At 40.3% G+C, this 21,398-nt stretch overlaps 1 protein-coding gene and 2 non-coding genes across 3 annotated transcripts in view; all 3 read right to left on the bottom strand.

Annotated features, from left to right (window-relative positions):
- Nucleotides 1-21,398, bottom strand: part of EIF3A (eukaryotic translation initiation factor 3 subunit A) — a 55,351-nt gene that overhangs the window by 14,178 nt on the left and 19,775 nt on the right. Inside the window, exons 5-15 of the mRNA XM_075935372.2 lie at nt 20,497-20,696; nt 17,100-17,308; nt 13,737-13,908; nt 12,397-12,501; nt 11,376-11,474; nt 10,533-10,649; nt 8,342-8,527; nt 5,565-5,912; nt 4,912-5,016; nt 1,410-1,523; nt 956-1,078 (exon numbers count right to left, since the gene is read on the bottom strand). Coding sequence (XP_075791487.2) covers nt 956-1,078; nt 1,410-1,523; nt 4,912-5,016; nt 5,565-5,912; nt 8,342-8,527; nt 10,533-10,649; nt 11,376-11,474; nt 12,397-12,501; nt 13,737-13,908; nt 17,100-17,308; nt 20,497-20,696 — 1,778 coding nt within the window. The remainder of the gene's footprint in view (nt 1-955; nt 1,079-1,409; nt 1,524-4,911; nt 5,017-5,564; nt 5,913-8,341; nt 8,528-10,532; nt 10,650-11,375; nt 11,475-12,396; nt 12,502-13,736; nt 13,909-17,099; nt 17,309-20,496; nt 20,697-21,398) is intronic.
- Nucleotides 8,109-8,240, bottom strand: LOC112545839 (small nucleolar RNA SNORA19). Its single transcript, XR_003089393.1, has one exon. It is a non-coding gene; the product is annotated as a small nucleolar RNA SNORA19 (small nucleolar RNA).
- On the bottom strand, nt 10,870-11,000 carry LOC112545840 (small nucleolar RNA SNORA19). Its single transcript, XR_003089394.1, has one exon. It is a non-coding gene; the product is annotated as a small nucleolar RNA SNORA19 (small nucleolar RNA).

Genomic DNA, 21,398 nt, shown 5'->3' with positions numbered 1-21,398 from the left:
TTGAGGTAACTCCTAAAGAGTTACTCCACATATAAATTTTTGCATAATAATTTTCCCTTCTAAATTCCATAATATTTACAGGAGGAAAACTGCTAAATCTCTTGTACACCAAAGAGAAATACAGTACAGTTTTCAAAATGCTAGAAAAGGAAACCAAGTCATACAATTTCTAGTGCATGTCTTCTCCCCTTTCATTTATCTAATTTAGGTATGACCTCTTCAGGTCACAAACCTAGTCTTTCATCTAAAATACCAGTAACCTCAGTAACGTACAGGTGATCTGCTGAAGCAACTAACAAGATACAAATGAAACTCATTAATTGTGTTAAATTAAGTCTATTTTCAAAATTAAGTCTATTAAACATTTTCAAGATTACTCTAACCAGAGGAGCAACTCCAAACTGTGGTCCATGGATCATCTGTGGTCTGGAAGAGCTGACTAGTCACATCCTGCTGTTCCCCTTATTTACAGCTTCTAAACTGCATTAAAAGGCAGCTAAAATAAACGGAATGTTTTAATAATTACTTATCCATGTAAGCAAAAGTGGGAGCTGCCACAACCATTTCAAATGACGGTATGTGGGAAGTAGCTCCGCTAGATAATCCTATGGACATCTCCACTCCCATTCATACTTCATTAACGTTACTCTCAATTAAAGAACCATGGCTTTCTGGACTTAGAAAACTGTTCTGTGGCTCAATGTCACATTGTGGCCACCACTGTTTGTCTCTTAAAGGGACTTCTGTCAGAACTGGGATTGTTCTAGATTGTCAGAAAGGACTTTCCCCCATAGTTTCTGAAACACAGCAGAGCATTATCATTGTAATTTAAACAGACATCTTTTCTAGGCCTATTTCTTAATTCATCTGTATTTTTCAAGTGGAAAACTGATCTCACAAATTAAGTCCTGTACTTTATGGAAATGCTTTTGCAACAAGAACACATGACGTTTACCTGATAAACTGATTGTCGTGCTGCCTTGAGCCTAGCTACAAACATGTCTTTATCCTCCAACATCCTTGACATTCTGTTCTTATGCTCCAGGGCTTTTTCTCGTTCCAGCTGCATTGTCGTGATCTGCAAACATGCAAAAGTAAAAAATATTTTTTTTTAAATTACATAATATTTGTCTTTATAACACACAGCAAATCTCCTCAGGTTGTTCCAGCCTTAGTATCCAAATCCAGAGGCAGTTTATCAGATAACTGCCTCTTTACTCTATCTTGACTGCCACAAAATACTCTGCTGTCCAGGAGTGGGAAGGAAATAACGATAAACTGAAAGAATCCCCTATGAACTAAATCACATCTCCTCTTCTTGGATTCAGCTGGACAGGGGAAATGGCACAGAGCCAGCTAATATAATTAGGACCAAATGATGCTGCTATATGAAATCAAAATATCTTTACCCTTTCTTCTTCTTGCTGTTCCCAAAGGTCCATATCTCGGATTCTTTGTTCTTCATACGCAGTCTTTATCAGGGGAATTTCTTCCAAGCGTTTTGCTCTTTCAAAATAGTCAATCTAAATATAAAAAAATAAATGTATAATTACAGTGACCATATTTTCTGAAGCAAAAATAGGGACACATTAGCCATGCCCCTGACCTTTTAAGGCCCCACCCTCCTGTCACAGGAAGTCCCACCCCTGGCGATAGTACTTCTGGGGTCAAGAGGTTCACATGACTGGAAAAGTGTCACGTGACTCCTCCAAGTACTCCCACTGTCCTCTACCAATAGGGATGGGTTTGGTCACTGTAGGAGTCCCCATGCAACTATACTGCAAACGCATTAACCCAGTCCCCAGACCTAAGGTCTCATGACACTGCAGCACTTCAGATCCAACCCTATTGTTCTGCAGTGTAGATGCAGCCCCATTTGACTCAGGGCCAGAACGATCTCACAATTTCACGGGAAAACTTCCTTAGTCCTCTTAATTGAGCCTAGTAGGCATCATAAGGTAACAGGTAATCAGGGGGACTGGAGCAGCTCTCTACCTGCTTCAGGCAGGGAGCTGCTTCAGCCCCGCAGAGGGCTCACTGCAGACAGCAGCTGCTCTTGTCCGTAGAAGCCCCTGTCTGTGCAGAACTCAGGGGTCCTACAGGCAGGGAATTGTGCCAGTGTCCAGAGCAGCCTCTTTCCGTGGGGAGTCCAGCCAGTGGCAGCCCCAGTGTGACCTAACATTAACTGGTTTACTGATTAATTAAATAGAAATTTACATCCCTAATGAGATGTGCTGCAACTGCATTTTTTGAAGTTACTGCAAAACTATCAAGCATCCTCTGTTTCCATAAGCCATAATGACAATATTGAACTAACCATGACAATTACAGGGTGGAGAAGACCATTTTACTTAACCCCCTCCACCACTGCTTGCAAGGTACATTTCCCATGGAGATCAATGGGGCTGGGCTATTTTATATGTAAAGCTACTGAGAAATGTGTATGTCAATACCATGATAGCAATGCCTATATTATGTAAATAATATCTAATAATAATTGCCAAATCAGACCACTTCCTAACCTGCTTACAAAGGGCCTGATATAATTTAAACTTTAAGCTAGGATTGGGACCAAAGCAATCTGCTGACATTACCCAAAAAGATTCAGTTAACATTTAGTCACTCTTCAAAAATATAAGGGACCAATCAGTAAAAGTCCCACTGCCTGGCTGAGGTGATCTTTGAAGAAAATTGGAGAGACTTTGAATTGATTTCTTTTGATAGCAGCACTTTCTCTCACTTGACGTGGGGTCTTTCACACAGGTTTCACTGTGTCTCAGAATAACTCAGAAATACATTGTCACAGATAACTCCATTTAGGTCTAGGCAACATACAGCCCAAAGACAGAAGAACAAATCCCTTGACACTGGAGGTCAAAATATCTCATCAAGGACTTGTTTACCCAGACACACAAGTCATGAAAATAAGAAAAGGAAAAGGAAAAATATACATCCTGCCTCTTTGTGGACGCACCAAGTGTTTTCATGTGGCATCTTAACATGATGTTTAAATCATCAACTGCTTGGATGAGGGAGACTTACAGAAGAGTCTGTCCATCATCCACACCGGGGTGACCCGGTGATTTCACTGCCATGGTAACAGATCCAATCTCTCTGTGAACTCTTGTGGAGCAGCAGGGAGCCGAAGGAGATGGTGGTGGGGGTGGGCGGCGACATGGTGCCTCTATTTCAGGGTCTTCAAATTTTTTGACCCGTGGACCACCTGGCTCAGTGTAAACCTTTCCAGTTTACAACTGGACTACGAGTTGCTAATGGAAACTCACCGTTAATTACATAATTACACCCCAGCCATTTTGCTAGTTCTATACAGCAGGGGAGAACAGCTTAATTTAAATTATTAAACAGATTAGGCATTTTAATTCTCATGTTAGTTTATCAAATTTCATTTTAAATAAAATGAAATATGAATTTATGTCAAACCAAAAGGTTTCAATGTTTTCTTTATTTATAGCAGGGGTTGTCAACCTTTTTTGGGTCAGGGGCCACTGACCCACAGAAAAGTTAGTTGAGGGCCACACAAGTGAGAAGCAAAAATCACCTCCAAAAACCCCCAAACCATACTGAGGTAGCCCCCAACTGAGATACCTCACTCCTCTGGTGCTCCAGCCCCAAGGGGTGAGGAGAAGCGACATGGAGGACTGAGGATCAGGTCTTCCCACAGGTAAATCTGATCTTTCTGGTGTATTTTATGGACCCCCTTAAGGTTCTGGGGTGGGGACAAAATTGAGGGATTCAGTGTTTGGGACAGGGCTGCCAGTGAGTGGAATAGGGACGACGGGGTGTAGGATGTGGGAGGGAGATGGGGGGGGGGGGCGGTTGCAAGGTCTGGGTGGGAAGTAGGGTGCAGAAGCAGGCTGGGTATAGCGTGTCTGACCAGGAGAGAGGGTGCAGAGTCTGGACAGGAAGAAGGGTTCAGGAGCGGACTGGGTATAGGGGTTGGACTTCCCTGGTCCATCATCCTCAGAACCTGACTGGTGCTGGATGAGGGTTTTTCCGGATCAGGGGAGGTCATTTCATGCCCCTTGCTGCTTCCTTCCCCCTCATCCCCATTGGATTTCCCAGAATCCCCCATCCCCACAGCCCAGCTAAGCCAAGTGCTTGTTACCAGCTTCCCCCACCCCTCCCTGCAGCCCAGCTGAGATGTAGTGGCCCAGCACTCCCCCACCCCCACCCCAGCTGAGACGCACCAGTCCAGTGCCTCCCACTCCCCAGGTGACCCAAGTGCTGGTTACCAGTGCCCCCTCTCCCCGCTAATTCCTTGCTTTTGCACGCTCCCAACAGGCAGGCCTCCCACTGCTCCTATTGGAAGATTCCTGAGTAGCAGGGAAAGCCTGCAGGAAGTCTCCCTAACTCTTATTCTCCAAGCCAAGGATGGGAGAGGGGAAACAGTGCACCGCTGCTTCTAGCTGCCTTGGAGTCTCTGGGCTTTTCGGGACATTTCAGTGTTTCATGGGGACACCAGAACAGGAGATTAAAAATCAGGACTGTCCCGGAAAATCCGGGACAGAAGGTCAGCGTATGTATAACACATACTGTACAAAATAAAAACCAAACCAGATATGCTAAAAAAAAAAAAAAAAATCTCTACCTCAATATATTCACTACCTCAGTATTTTCAGCATACTGGTTTATGAAACATGCTTACTTGTACCTGTTTAATTCATGGTCTGATTTTAAATCAATTTTGATAAATTGGTGCAGATTTATGTGTGGAGACACTAGTCAATTAAAACCTGGCTTATATCAATTCAACTTATTCCTGTATCTCTAGAGCAAGGTAAACGGGTATTGTTTTAGATTAAAATAAACCTACACAGCAGTTTCCAATGGTTTAACAAAACCTGTGTAAATGTCTGTGTGGCAAACCCATACTCGTATTGCTTTATATACCTTCTTTTCCTGATTCTTCAGACGTTCTTGGAGTTCTTTTTTTTCTTTCTCCAGCTGTTCAACCTGTTTAGCCATGATGAAGTCGGGATCCAATTCTTCAAGATCCTACAATCAGATATTCGAGTTACTAAACAGTACAAAAAGCAAATGAATGTAGTTTCCCTATGCCAGGAAACAACTATGTTTACTTCAACTTTTATGCAATCTCTCATTTAACTTTCAAACTAGCTGACTTTCTGAACAATTTTAGACTCCTGTTAAGATCTGTTGTGTAACTTGCATTATACTTTGACAACATCTCGTGGATTTTTATCTCAACTCTAAGATATAGTCAGTTGTCACCAGTAGAACTCTACGATATAGTCGGTTGTCACCAGTTGTCTATTTCATGTTTTACTAGTAGATAGGTATCTAGATAAAAGAAATCTTCAGTCCCCTCTGAAATGGCCGGACATCTTTCCTCTATGTAAATAGCTCCTCCCCCAATGACTGAAAAAAATCAAATATTTAAGTTGCCCAAATAGGTAGCCTCATATTTTTAGGAACATCTTATTGACATAAAAACAAAGCAAGTGAGAATATGAAATTTAGGCAGTTGAGTAACAGTATAAGAATCTAGAATAATTCAAATATTCCAGTAATAAGTTGCTTACCTCAATATCAATATCTTTGAATGCCTTGGCTCCCAGTTCAGTCTTTTTAATCTGTTCCAAGCGTTCACGAACAGTCTTCTTTTTGATTTGCTCATGTTCTTGCAGAATACGCTCCTTCTCTCTCTCTTTTGCCTCCTGGCGCAGTCTCTCTTCTTCTGCTTTACGAACTTTCTGAAGTTCAGCTTCACGCTGTTCCAACTCTTCTTTCTCACGTTGAATGTTTAGACTTTCAAGACGCTCCTTTCTCTCCTCTATAGTTTGACGACGGGCAAGGATACGCTGATGCTCTTTCCTTGAATTCTTTAAGTAAGCAGTGACAGCCAACTGATGTTGTTCTTCTTTCTCTTGCTGAATGCAAATCAAGAACCAGAAAGCAAATTGGTTAGCATCCCTTTAAAATGCCCAAGTAATGGGAAATAGGGACTAGTAAGTGACTAATCGACTATCTGATAAGCATGTGCGCGCGCACGCATGCACATACACCTTGCTGCTTCTATCAGAGAAAGGTAGCAAGGGGGGCAGGAACGGAGCCGGTGCCGGGGGGGGGGGGGGGGAGCCAGCTTAAAAGCCAGTCCCCCCCCCAGGACCATCTGGGGTGAGGGGCAGGGGTGCAGCAGCGAACTGGCAGTGCTTTCGCCTTTGAAATGTAGTGGGGCTCTTACTACATTTCAAAAGCAGAAATGCAGTGGAGGGCACAGGGCGAGCGGGGGACTCAAGCAGTCCTCCCTTAGCCCTATGCTCCCTGCTTTTGAAATGTACAAGAACCCCATGGGGCTCTTACACATTTCAAAGGCAGAGGCGCCCTTATCGACTAATCAAGTAGTCGATGGAAATTCCATTGACTATTTGATTAGTTGATTAATCTAAATTTAACATCCCTAATGGGAAAGTGAAACATTGTAAAACAAATACTGAAAGTGGTCTTATTTCCTATATTTTGGTATAAAAAAACTTTACTGAAACTGAAATCCCAGTAGTCTCAAAGAGATTATTCACATGCATGAAGTTAAACACATCAAACACAGTATTAGATCAACGCACTATAAAGTGTGCCCTAGTTGTGAAATGTTGAACTTCCTTAAAAAATACCAATTTGGTCTGAAAATATTTTACATATTATTATAACAAGAACAGTTATGATTCTACAACTTAGAGATGGAAAAAGAATACTTTCTTCAGTTTGTTTTTATCCACTAAATAGCACTTTATGTATAGCCAGTTTCACTTGTACAATCATTTACTCAGTTTTCCATGTTTCTTTATATCTTTAATACAGCAACAGAGGACAGAAAGTTGTAGGACCATAAAAATTAACAGGATGACTCAGAAGCAAGTGCAGTATCTGAGACTATTTTTAATTTATTTATAAAAAGAACCATATTTCACACAGACTGTGTCCTTTTAAGTATCGTCCGCCACTTTCTTTACTTGCTATTCATTACCCATTTTCACATTAGTTTATCAGGCCCTGCAAAGCTTTACAAAAGAATAAGTATGTACATTTTTTGGAAGCCCTTGAACCACTTACAAGTCCTACTAAAGGGAGAGATGACACGGGAGTATGAGGGAAAAAAAAGAGGAGGGGGAGGAAAGGCTTAAGATTTATTTTAAAAATCACCCATATACACTGTAGTGAATTTGACCCACTGACTGACAGGGTGTGTTGATACAGAGTAAAGTTCTGAATGTAACATAAAAAACAGTGTAATTGGTTTACAGCTTCCCCAAGATAACCATTGTAACCACAAAGGGTGCTTGATTTTAAAATCAGAACTCTGCAGTTGTGAATTTCTGCAGATTTAACTGCAAGTATTTACATGTCTAGTTAGCTCACTCAACCCGCAAGTCGAGCAGGTATCTAAACTGCAGGTCAGATTAGGCAGATTCATAAAAACTAGCACACAATTGGTTGTCCCTCATCATAACAAAACTATATTTGGAAAACATTATTTAAAGCATTATATAAAAATGTTTTAAGCACAAAATTTCAGGATGTGTTCAGTTAACAAAAGCATTGGATAACTTGCATTACACAATGTGCACTCATATGACTAATGAGCTCTGGAATACACTCTGGAATAATGTTTATTGCTTAAGTAATACTTAAGCAATAATAAACTGAAACTTGATAAATCATGGTTGAAATATTAAGATGACTACCAAAAAAAAGGAGTAATACTTCAACTGTTCACTCACTCTCTGTTACGAGAACACTGTCCCTATGGAGAAAATATTTATTATTTGATGAATCCTAAAAATAAAAGTACACATTAAACACTATTATAATTGAAAATTTATTTTAATCTCCACAATATAAATATGGGCCATAATACATGGGTCAATCATAGTGAATAATTATACTTTTTACTCCCTGAAAAAGGGTTTAAAAAGAGTAATGAAGTAATTCTCACATTACAATAGGTAATTTCTCCTTCAGGTACTCTCAACCTTCTCATCACTGCTAAGACACATTTAACCATCTGCTACTAATAATCATTTTATTATTACATAATTTTTTTACATACTGACGTTCCTGATCAGTTGTTTTGTCTGAAGGGGACTGGCAACAGTAACTACATATAGTTATGCTGCTAATTAACCTTCACCTGTTTCTTTAGCACATCAGAAATAACACTGCTCAGCAATGCAATGAGAGCAAGTCAATGAAATGTGCTTTTGAAAAGTTGAACAGAAGCAGTATAAGAGACACACACACAATTCACTTCATAGAATGTTGATAGTTTTGTTGACAAATTCAAAAGCTTAAAATATCTTACCACTATGTTTGGAGGTTTAATGACTTCAAGAGCCTTAGCAAGAGCAGAGGACATAGCAGTCAGCTGATTTCTAATTTGCTCAGAGGGCATGCTTTGCAGCTGAGGGCCAAGTGGGGCATCTTCCCGAGTTGAATAATTTAAATCTGATCCAAAACTCAGTGTTCGAGAAGTATGATCAAGACGAACCTTTGCAAAATAAATTGAAAAAAGATTATTAGATTAAAGCACGATGAAATATTTAAAATGAGACATTAATGTGAAATACAGTCAGTTTCAAAAAGTGAGTTAAAAGTAGTGACCTCTATTTACGTCTAGCTTCCTCATTGTGATTTTATAAAAACATTTTTTTTAACTATTACATTTAAATAATGTGTGTCTCTTCATTGTAGAACAAGCGACCCATAGCTGGAAACTGTAAAACTGAATATGCACAAAATATGAACCAATATAAAAAATGAACTGGAAAAAAATAATTCTACTATCATAAACAACTTCATTGCTGGAAGTGTGATTTTAAATTGACAGTGTCTTCAAAACCAGATCAACACACAAAGATGTACCAATTTAATTTAACATGTGATTTTAAATTGACTGATTTAAAGAGGTGAAACTGCATGTGACTGGTTTAAATTCAGCTTAAATTTACAGACACAAAATGAAACAATTAATAATTTTAAGCAAAAGAAGCTTGTCCACATAGGGGTTTGCCGAAGTTTAACTAAATTTGTTTATAAACCAAGTTAAAAAATGGTGCAACTTCAGCATGCGACAAGCTCTAAATGTAGGATACTTTTAAAAAAAACACCTAGATATTGGAAATTTGTCTGAACAATTAGGGAACAAAATTACTGCTGTATCTGGCTTATATTCAACAGAACAAAAAAAGCTCACCCCTAAAGAAGTGTCTCTCCAAAGTTGGAATAAAGAGAAGTGCGGAAGCATGATTGTAAGTTGCAGTCTTTCAATGATTTTATGCAGGGAACATTGCATGAGGTGAAAACCAGCGACATGAATAGTTTGTGCTATTTCCCATTCATTACTGCCAGCTCACTTGTCCTACTTTATTATACTTACACTTGGCAGTAGAAACCAAGGGTATGTCTAGACTACAGGCTTTTGTTGACAGAAGTTTTGTCGACAGTATCTGTCGACAAAGCTTCTGTCGACAAAGAGCGTCTAGACTACATTCAGTTCTGTCGACAAAGCAAGCTGCTTTGTTGACAAAACCCTGTAGTCTAGACACAACCCTAAATGCAATAACACCTTCTGTTGACAGAACTCTGTCGACAAAAGGCGTTATGCCTCGTAAAATGAGGTTTACCAGCATCGACAAAACTGCTGAGTTCTGTCGACTTTATGTCGACAGAACTCAGCGGTAGCGTAGACGCAGGTTTAGTTTTGTCGACAAAACTCTGTAGTCTAGACACACCCCAAGAGTGAAAGCCCAAGTCCAATGTACCCACTAGAAATCTTGCCGCTAACTTCAATGAGGCCTTCAACTGCATGTGTTTTATTTTAGGTACTAACTAGACTCTACATCTTCCCTACATTAAATGAATGGATGTAAAGTGCTCTGTAATATATACAGTTCGTTTCTTCAAGATCATATGCAAAAATATGGTAGTGCAGGCTATAGCTCAGGATATGTTTAATACATAGGCATATACTTTACTTCCAGTGGCAATACATCTATTATCTACAGTGGAAGTTAAAATGCCTCAAGCTATCCGCTGCTTTATTTCTGTGCCTACAGATAGACAAACTGTGCATGAAGTACAGCTTTTGGAAGTTCCCTAAATGATTACTTTGGAGAGATGCCCAAAGTTTCCGGTATGGTTTTGTTAAACTTTTTGATTAGGGCATTGTCTATTATACAATCTGATCCCTTGGGCAGACACCTGAAGTTTCACTTTTTCTTTTTTTTGCACTTACATTACATACTACACTCCTCTTCATGACTGTAAGTGAGCAATACAATTCAAGAACTTTAAAACAGTAACAAATTAACCTATCAAAAAAGATCATGTCCTCAAGCTTCTCGTTCCCTGTATATCAGCATCCATTCTATATTATTGGGGTTGAGGGCCTGCTACTTTTCATCTGACCCCAGAGCTTGGCCACACATTTGAAAGCCACAAGTATAATCACACACACAAATACACTTTTTCGGTAGTCTTTTTATGGCACTTACTTGCAAGTCACAATGTCTGGCTGCATCAACAATAGCACGTTCCAATTGGAAAGCATCAACAAAAGGAACCAGGGTAGTCAAACGAGAAAAGTCGATGGTCTGATAAATCTGCGCCACCTGCACAATATAACTATTCAGTTTTCATCCCATTAAAAAGCAGGGTTAATAGAGGCGAAAATTGTTGCACAGGCTATAAAACTAGCCTGATTAACTTGGACAATAGATTAACCAAGATGTGTTTAATTATGATTCATATTTTACCAACACTACTGTAACACTTAATTCCCACATTTCATTTAATCATAAGCTAGGATCAAGTGATTTTCTTGACTAGGTCCTCTGTGTGAAAGAGACTGGCAGCAGTAACTATATACAGCAATGCTGCTAATTAACCTTCAGCTATTGTCTAGCACATCAGAAATAACACTGCTCACCATTGCAATGAGTGCAGGTCAATGAAATGTGCATTTGACAAAACAAGCCTACTTCATATCAACTACAAGGAAACAAAGGATTGAAAAGAGAGAATAAGACTGAAAAGCTAAGTAAAGGAACAAATAAATCTATATAAAAAATCTTACACCAGTGTATACCACTACTATTTAAAATAGGATCACAACTTCAGTTGCATTTAACACCACAGTACAAGACAAGAAGGGTGGGTTATATGGATGAGGGGAAAAGACTGTTTAAAAGTCATATTAAGAGCATTTACATTCAATGGCAACATTTTTACTTAGGGCGTAAAACAAAATGTTACATTTTTGGCTTCAGATTTTGCAAAACAATCTCAAACTCAGACACCTCTTACAATTATTATTTTTTTTTTTTAAATAATCATACCTGCTGCAGAAGACGAAGGATGGTGTTATTTTGCAGATGTGGGACATACAGTTGCAATTCAGGTTCCTTTTCAGCTTGCTCTTTCACCCAGTTTAGAACCTGTCACAATATCCAGAAAGTTACAATATCTATTTCATCTGATAGCCTGCAAAAAACTCTTCACATTTCAAGTAGAGACGTAAAATCCTGTTTTAATCAGTTAACCCATTAAACATTAGGGCAGCGTCTAGACTGGCAAGTTTTTCCGCAAAAGCAGGTGCTTTTGCGGAAAAACTTGCCAGCTGTCTACACTAGCCGCTGAGGCTGTGTATTACTACTTAAAGTCAGCCACCAAAAGCTTAGCTTAACTGCCTCCCCCAATAATCACCTTCACAGTTGCTCCTAAGGATGTTAACTAGTGGTTAATTTACTAGTTGATGGAATTTCCATCAACTACTCAACTAGTAGATAGGCACTTCCACACTCCTCCTCTGAAATGTACAAGAGCCCCTGCTGGGCGGCCCGGGATCAGCTGGGGAGTCCTCAGCTGACCCCGGGCTCTATGTGGTGCTGCCACTTTGAAACATCAAGGGCAGCATTTCAAAGGAGCAGCGCTGCACAGCTGAGCCGGGGATCAGCTGTGCGGCGCTGCTGCTTTGAAGCACCCTCTGCTTCCCCCCCTTTGCTGCCTCTATCTGACAGAGGCAGTAAGGAATGGGGGGAGGGAGGAAATCAACTAGTCAACTAACTATCCAATAAGCATTTGCTCATCAGATAGTCAACTAGTCCTTAACATCCTTAGTTGCTCCCAAAACTCTCTCCCCTGTAGCTGCACTTGAAGGGGTGCCAACACATATACCAGGTTAAAAATGCTTTTGAAAACGTATGTAGCAAAACAGGCATGCACAGCAGTGTATATAATGTTAACACAGAGCAATAACGAAAGTGGGCTAAATGAAGACCCTGGCCCAAAAAGTTGACAATCCATCCAACCTAGCTAGGTATCATCTGCCCAAATTAATGTTTCTCAATATACTCTTACCTTGGTTACACGGCCACATAGTTTTAGTGGGTGGAAATCTACTTCAAGCCAATTGTAAAGTTCCTTTACCTCTGGAACAACATGCTGCACAACATTGAACCTCACCTAAAGTCAACATAATGGAAGAAAAAAATATTTGTTCAAGATACTTCAATATTTGTTTCAGTACTGCAATAATTACACTCGGAAATTTTGCATCTAAGAAATTAAATATACAGCCAATGAAATGCTTAAATGTATTATGCTTTAATTTATATCATTTTGTTTCCAGTTGCAAATATACATTTGCAGAACAAACAAAAAAATCTAGTCTATGATAAGTATTTTGATAGGTTAGTGCGCATAGCATGTGAGGCACTTCTCAGACAAATGAAAATAGTCCTTGCATGAGTATATTCTAAGGATGTAAAAATTAAAAAACAACAAAAAAACCCCACTGTGTAACAGATTTAAATTCCTGATGGCTACCAGCCCCATGGACTCCAGTGGTGGCTGGGAGTTTAACCAATAAGGTTAACTGATAATCTAATGCTTATGGATTAGCCAGTTAAACTCTTACATCGCTAGTATATCCATGAGTAAATCTAAACTCCAGCTGCACATGTTACTGCTTATTGGTAAAATCCCAAAGTTCTAAAATTAAAAGTGGCAAAAAAACTGCTAGATACAAAAATAATAATGCTTAAATTATGAGAGGTAATAGGAGTTCAGTTTTCAATGGAGAAAAACTATATTTTTGTTTCCTATGAGAACCTGGAAGATATCACCAGAAGGCAAACTGTATCTTGCTAACCTCCTCTCAAATCAAAGGCAAATGTTTCTAATTTCCTAGCTCTTTGCAAACCTTCATTCAGATTAATGTACTAATCTTACCTTAGTAATATTAAAATATCTGAACTAATTAACTACCCTTCAATTTGGGAAAGCAAAAGAAATAACTGAAAATTATCACACTTTCCAAAGATACTTGCTGCAAGATCATTCACAGCAAGCCTCTGGTTTGCTTTTTGTCACAAAATGGACAATATTTATCAATATACAGTGCAATATTAAATTTCACTGGGTACAAAGACACAGAGTTAGGGTTAGTCTATCCATGTTGGTTTTCAAATGCAACAAGTCCATCTCCTTGGTCTGTATTTCTAACTTCAGCCTATTTTTCTAGCACATCGGAAGAAAGTTTATTACTACATAGTTAAATTATGAACTTTACAGTTAATCATGTTGAATTCTTTTACTTTAATGTACTTTTTAAATTTACTGGCCTGTTTTTAACAGCAGCTCTACATCTAACTATATAGATTACATATAAAATCTTTTACTCAAACACCATTACTTACCATATCGTTAATAAGACTGATGCGTGTAGGCGGGGCCTGGAGGCCTAGCAGCGTGGCTAGACGTCGCTGCTTTTCAACAATGATACCATCCATATCCAGAAGACGAGCAATATCAGTTCGTTCCGGAGTTATAGGAATTGACAGAGTAGCCAAAAGAACTCGGGTTGACATCCTGTTGGTAAAGTATAATTACAAACAATTAATTATAAAAGAACAGAAATCTCTTCGTGTGTGCATTTTGTTGTACTGTGTGGTGTGTGTGTGTTCCCCCCCCCCCACACACACATATATTTCAGGTGTAAAACAGAAGCATCCGATCAGTATAAGAACTACGGGGTGAATGGTGTATTCTTTCAAAAACTATGCCATATAAACTAGGGATGTAAAAGAGTAGTCGAGTCAACTACCCACATTCCTCCTCCCTCCCTCCCCCACCCACCCCTTTGCTGCCTCTATATCAGAGGCAGCAAGGGGAGGCAGATCAGAGCAGGAGCCAGTGCTGGGGGGAGCCAGCTTAAAAGCCAGTTCCCCCCCCCCCCACCATTTCTGTAGGGGAACAGGGGAGGCAGAGGCACAGCAGCACTGCCTTTTAAATGTAGTAAGAGCCAAGTGGCTCTTTCTACATTTAAAAGGCACAGCCACAGTGCAGAACCCGGCACGAGCTGGGACTGCTGCAGTCCCAGCTCAGGCCAGGTCCCAGACCTACTCCCACTGCGGATCTGCAGTTTGAATGTAGTAGGAGGCAGGCTGTCTGCACATCTGGCTCTTACTGCATCTAAACTGCAGAGCTGCAGCGGCCACTTATCAAATTATCAAGTACATGATTAGTCATTTACTCAATTCTTAACACTCTTAATATAAGCAATGCCAGAAAACAAGACACCTCAGCAATTTTAGTGTTCAGACTAATTCTGAATGCTTCTTAACTTCTATAGGTAAGTACTTAAGTTAATATCCGTTCTTATTATTCAACCTCCTAAAAGAGAATCCTCCTCTCCAAATAATAATAAAAAAAAATAACCATCCAATAAAGGACTGGTAGCCAGTCCCATCTCAGTCTGTCTTTTGGTGCATAGCACCTTAGCTATGGAATAGATTTTTGTATGTCCCTAAGATTAATTGTATGCAATAATAATAATTAAAAAAAAACTCAATCTAACTTAATATGTTGCAGTAGTAGAAAGGGACATTAAATAAAATTTGAAATATGTGCTGAATGCCCAGATACATTTATTTAAGTGGAATGTAAACATATTCCTTAAATTATACCTTCCTACCATTTTTGAATTTACAAGGGCTAACATTTCAGATTTACAACAGAGTTCATCCCTGGATAGACAACTGCTGCTTAGTGAGTGCCCTAGCATGCTTCAGAAGCCTTTTGAACATCATACCCAGCACTTTGTCTGCCTGAATCACATAACTGGAAGGGACCTCTTGGGGTCATCAAGTCTAGTCCCCTCCATTCATGGCAGGACCAAGCACCATTTAGATCATCCCTGGCAGGTATTTATCTAACCTCTTTAAAATCTCCAGTGATGGAATTTCCACAACCTTTCCACCCAATTTATTCTAGTGATTAACCAGCCTCAATCACAGTTAGCAAGTTTTCCCTAATGTTCAACCTAAACCTCCCTTGCTGCAATCTAAGACCACTGCCTCTTATCCCCAGAGGTTAAGAATAATTTTTTTCTCTCCTCCTTGTGACAACTTTTTAGACACATGAAAACTTGTGTCTGCTCTCAGCCTTTTCTTTTCCAGACTAAACAAATTTAATTCTTTTAATCTTCCCTTACAGGTCATATTTCCTAGACCTTTCGTCATTTTTGTTGCTCTTCTATAGATCTTCTTCAATTTGTTCACATCCTTCTTGAAATATGACACCTAGTACTGGTCACAATACTCCAGTGGAGGCCTAACCAGTGCAGTCTGAATGGAAGAATTCTTCTTGTGTCTTGCTTATAACAGCCTGATAATACATCCCAGAATGGGTGTGTTTTTTTTTTTTGCAAAAGTATTTCACTGTTGATTCATATTTACCTTGTTATTCCACTATGAGAGTCTTAGAGCCCTTTCCATAATACTCCATCCTAGACAGTCCATTTCCTATTTTATATGTTGTGCAACTAATTGTTTCTTCCTTAAATGGAAACTTTGCATTTGTCCTTATTAAATTTCATCCTATTTTCTACATACCATTTCTCCAGTTTATCCACAACATTTTGAATTATAATCCTGTCCTCCAAAGCACTTGATACCAAACTGGGAAGGGTTGCATCTACAAACTTTAGATTTGAATGTAGTCTTTAGGCCATTATCTAGAATTCTAGATCATTAATGAAGATATTGAACAGAACTGGTCCCAAAACTGATCCCTGTGGAGCCCCACTAATGCCATTCCAGTATGAATGTGAACCATTGATAATTACTCTCTGGGAACAATTATCTAACCAGTTATACACCCAATTTATAGTAGCCCCATACAGGTTGTATTTCCCTAGTTTATTAATGAGACAGTCATGCAAGACTGTATCAAATGCTTTACTAAAGTCTAGGTATATATCTACCACTTCCCTCTTATCCAGAAGGCTGGATATCCTGTCAATGTCAAAGCAACCTGACAGCTTTCATGATTTGTTCATTACAAATCCATGCTGTTATGTATTACCTTGTCTTCCAGATGTCTGCAAACTGATTCCTTAATTATTTGCTCCATTATCTTTCCTGGTACAGAAGTTAAGCTGACTGGTAAGCTTCCCTGGTTTGCCCTTATTTACCTTTTTTATAGATGGGCATTATATTCGCCTTTTCCAGTCTTCTGGAATCTCTCCCATCTTCCATGACTTTTCAAAGAGAACAGCTAATAGCTCAGATATCTCTCAGTCAGCTCCTTGAGTATTCTAAGATGCATTTCATCAGGCCCTGGTGACTTGAAGATATCTAACTTGTCCAAGTAATTAACGCCATGTACGTAAATAACATATATTTACATAGTAGCTTTCAATTCAAAGATCTCAGAATACTTTAGTAACAATAACTAAGTCATGTGGAGTATTTGACCATTTCACAGAATGGAAAATGGAGGCAAGACAGAGGTTCAGTGACTTCCTCTAATATTTAGGTTTCGATCTGTGGCTAAGATAATGTAACATCCAGGTCCCATTGCTCACCTTAATTTCAAAATTTGTTGAATGTCCTTCTTGCCCTAATTATTGAAACATTCATAATTTATCCCTTTAAACAAAGCTGTTCAGTGTCTGATACCAGCCTCTCAAATACACATTCTATCTGCTTCTTATTACACACTAAATTTATACATAAGTGGATAAAACCAGAAGCTAGGTGAAAAGCATCTCTGCCCACCTCTGCATCTCCTCTTGCGTGAGATTCTTTCGCATTTCTCTTGACAGGTGGTACAGTCGGTGAAGTGTTGATGCATGAAAAAGAGCATTTCCTGATTTCCAGAAGACAGTTGAAACTTTGTGATAGTAATTTGCCATCAGTTGAGGTTTGGGTGGTTTCTTTGACAAGGAGAATAGCCCATGAATATCCTCCACTGCTTTGAAAGCTTCCTAAAATAATGAACAAAAGAATTACTTCCAGTATATTACCTGCAATAAAATTAGAGCTATAGCTTTTAGAAGCATATTTAATATATATTTAAATTCTATTACTTTTATATAACTGACTGCAATTTTCAGTTTTGTCAGTTACCCAAAAATCAATATGTTCCTTTCTAACACAGAAATGATTTACACAGTTTTAAACATTTGCAATATATCTGCTAGAGCTGGACAGCAAAAGGAATTATATTTCCTGGAATAACACACAAACTCCCTGCGAGACTCACAGCTCTCTCTCTGTCAGCCCACCAGGCGGAATGCAAAGCAGCAGGTGGGTGAACTGTCAAGAAACCAGACATACAAGGTTTCAGAGGCCTAGCTGATTTCCATCAGAACTTCATCAAAATTGAAAGATCTTTGCAAAACATTTTGATTTTGACAAACTGACAAATTCCAATGATAAAAGTCTCGTCGGAATGTTTTCCAATGAGCTCCACTATTTGCCCTTTTCTCCACCTCCCAGCTAATCAACAGTGACCATAATTGAATAAAGTAGCTTACAAAAATCTAAAATATTCTCAGAAATGTTTAAGATTTACTATATTAGAAGCATGACAAATCTATATCTGAAAAAAGGAACAAACTGGAAATATTTTTCAGATTAATATAACAAAGTAGGGATATTAAATTGTGTGTAATCAGCTAACTAAGAAGTCAATGGAATTTCCACTGACTACTCAATTAGTCGGTGAAGGGGGATACTGCAGAGCTACAGCAGAGTTTGCTCCAGACCCCGGGTTGCTCCCGAGCTACTAGGCTAGTGGCTATAAAGACATTTAAAAGGCAGAGGCATAGTGGGGGAACTGGGAGTGATCTGGGCATCAGCTGCCCCGGCTTGCTCATGGTCCCCCCACCATGCCTCTGCCTTTGAAATATATTAAGAGCCTGGAAGCTCTAAATACATTTAAAAGGCAGAGCCACAGCAGGGTTAGCTGTCCTGACTCACTCCCAGTCCTCCCTTCCTCACTGCTGCGCCTCTGCTTTTTAAATTAAGCTCTTAATACATTTAAAAAGCAGAGGTGCAGCATCTAGGACTGGGTGAGAGCTGGGAATCAGCTGATCCTGATTTGCGTCTGGACTCAGCTGCCCTTCTTCCTCTCCTGCCCCCCCAGACAGTGCTGGGGGAAAATGGCTTTTAAGCCACCTCCCTCCCCCCCAGCACTGGCTCCTGCTCCCCACCCCCCTTGCTGCTTCTCTCCAATAGAGAACATGGTCCTGGTGAGCCCTGGTGTCCATAGTGGGCTGAGGGAAAGTAAGGTCAGCCAAAGCCTCATTGGGCAACAAGGAAGACGACTCCCTGATTGCATTGAGGGTTCAGTGAGTGGAGCGGATGGAGGGAGGTTGCCCTCCCCTTCCACAAGGGGTCTCACCACATCCTTACTGCAAGACTGGGCAGATTCTAATGCCAGAATCCTCGGTAGGGGGCTGGCCAAGGGAGCACTCCTAGAATGTGTAGCCACAGATACCGTCCTGGATGGAGAGGGGCCTCGGGCCTGGTGATAGGGGTCCAAAAAGGCAGGCTGCAGCTGCAATCTAGGCGGCTAAGCCTGGTGGACCGATGGGCTTTGGTTCCAAGACCTGTGCCCTGAACTGGATCGGTACCGTGACCTTGACCTAAAGGTGGAGGCCTGGGAGTGCACTGATTCAGCCTCTGAGTTGGAGGAATATTTGGAAACTGACCATGGTGGTGCCAGTGAGCAATGTGATTGCCTGTGGTGAGACATGGCAATTGGCTTTCCCCTATGCGCTGGTCCTGGTACCAGTGGGGACATCATCTGAGCTGCCATCACCGTGGGAAGCAACTGGACTGATGGCTCGTGCTGGTACAGTTCCAGGAGAGCAACATATGCTGGTTGGAATGGTGTCCCTAGCGGCGCTGGCAGTATGGTCAGGGCTGGATCTCTGGGCACTGGTGCTGTCGCCGATAACTGGACCGGTGCCGATGGTATCGGTGCCAGAATCCTGGTCTGGACCTGCTGACATGGTACCGAAGATGAGTGTCGACTTGCCTCAGGGCATGGGGATGTAGTCAGCTTGTTGACCTCCCATGCCACATCGAAGGTCTCGGGGATCAATGGTTGCTGAATCTCTTCTATCATGACGACTGGCACCAGACTCTCCCTAGGTGCCGAACTCCACTGGTGCCTCGCTGGCACGGGAGCATCGTGGTGTGATGTAGAAGCCGAGTGCTCCTCCAAAGGGTGCACTTGTGGCTATGCCGCTCAGGGAATCTTCCCCTATGTTGTCTTTTCTTCCCCAGTGCTGAAGACTGTGAGCGGTGCCTCGACACGGATGACTTTTTTTAAGAACGTCGCAGTTTCCTGCACCAAAGCTGGTGCGACGTGCCAATTCCATCAGGATGAGCTTTGAATGGCAATCACATTCCCACTTAGTTCTGGGCTTAAAGCTCTTGCAAATTTGGCAATTTTCTATGCAAAAGCCCTCACCAAGACAAGAGTCATGCGGATCACCGCAAGGTACAGGTTTAATGCATTTAGCACCTGGCTTGAATCCCCGCAGCACGGGCATTCCCGCCCCAGCCAGGGAGAGCCAAAGAGAAGGGAAAACTCCTCTCTCACTTATCTAAAACTATTAACACTATCTACACTACAAAAGACTCGAAGGACTAGTAAGAACTATGTACACAAGCTAAAAGTAAGAACAGCTATGCAACCATCACGGGTGGTAAGAAGGAACTGAGGGAATGGAGAGCCAGAAAGGGTATATATGCACCGATATATCGGCGCCACTCCAGGGGGCTCCCTGTCTGGCCCAACAGGTACTGCTAAGGGAAAAAAGCTCCAGAATCTGTGAACACGGCACTCGCACACCTAACTGGAATGAACATGAGCAAGCACTCAAAGAAGAAATTCATTTTCCATTACAAATAGTGGCTTATCTTGATGCTCTGCTTCTAGACAGCAACAGAATCAACAGATGTTTGATATGTAATACAAACATAACTCTAAATTCAACATATTAAAGTGTCACTCTACAACTCTGCATCCCCGTATGCATTTTAGACCTAGGAGTACATGCTATGGAATTCACAATTTGATACCAGTTTGGGACTGAGGGTCAATGAATCTTGATACAGTATTGGTGCCCTGTTAACAAGCATACAGTTTAACACATACCTGCCACAATTCCATACTAATAGCACTATCCAGCTGTACAAGTCTTGTCTCCAAGTGCATAGACTGGCTCTCAGGATTACTGAGGTTAATTGCTGTACTTTGGTTATGGTGACGTTGGATCTGCCCTAAATGCATCCTCAGGTTATCGCAGAGTTTACGAAACTCAGCCTTACGAGTGTATTGCAAGCAAAATTTAAAAGCTGTAAAATTGAATGACACTTACGTTAGCATTAAGTTACATTTCTGTTGAATAGCTATAAAATTACCTAAAGCTTCAAACTGCATTATATGAAAATCAAGTTGCCTTGATTTGAAGAAGTCCACTGAAAGACTTTCAAGAGACAAACCAGATACTATACAGGATAATGCTACATTGAGTGCTTTTGCAGAATTACTCAATTGAAAACCTGAAAAGATCACTTTATTAGACTTTTTTTTAAATGTTCAACAGGAAACATGGTTTCTTGCTCTTACTTTGTACCAGGCTCTCACAAGGTGTCCAAAATAATTCTGAATAAAACTATCTGGGTGGCAGAATCTAAAAGTTTCTGGTTCCATGAAAAACAGGAAAAGGTTCTCATCAAACTCTGACAAAATTCAGATTATCCCATTGTGGCAAGTTACTTCAACATTCACAAAAAGGGGGTAAATTCTTGTTTTCTACTTCACCCCCTTTAAAATTATCTTTTTAAAATAAGAATGCCTGCATTCGGACACTTCTGCTCTAACTTACTACTGGAAATATCACCTTCCCCCAGTGATCAGCAGATTTATTTTGGATGAGAAAAATCAGTGTGGTAGTGAACAGTGGATGAGTGACAGGAAGATCTTTTAAGGAATAAAGGAACCCATCCACAATATACACAATTTTGGGGGATGGACAGACGGACGCATGCACACCT

The sequence above is a fragment of the Pelodiscus sinensis genome, chromosome 8 (genome assembly GCF_052426305.1).
Source record: "Pelodiscus sinensis isolate ZL-2025 chromosome 8, ASM5242630v1, whole genome shotgun sequence".
NCBI lineage: Eukaryota > Metazoa > Chordata > Testudines > Trionychidae > Pelodiscus > Pelodiscus sinensis.
Note: the sequence above shows the minus strand (reverse complement) of the source record. Positions and strands in the feature narration are given on the sequence as shown.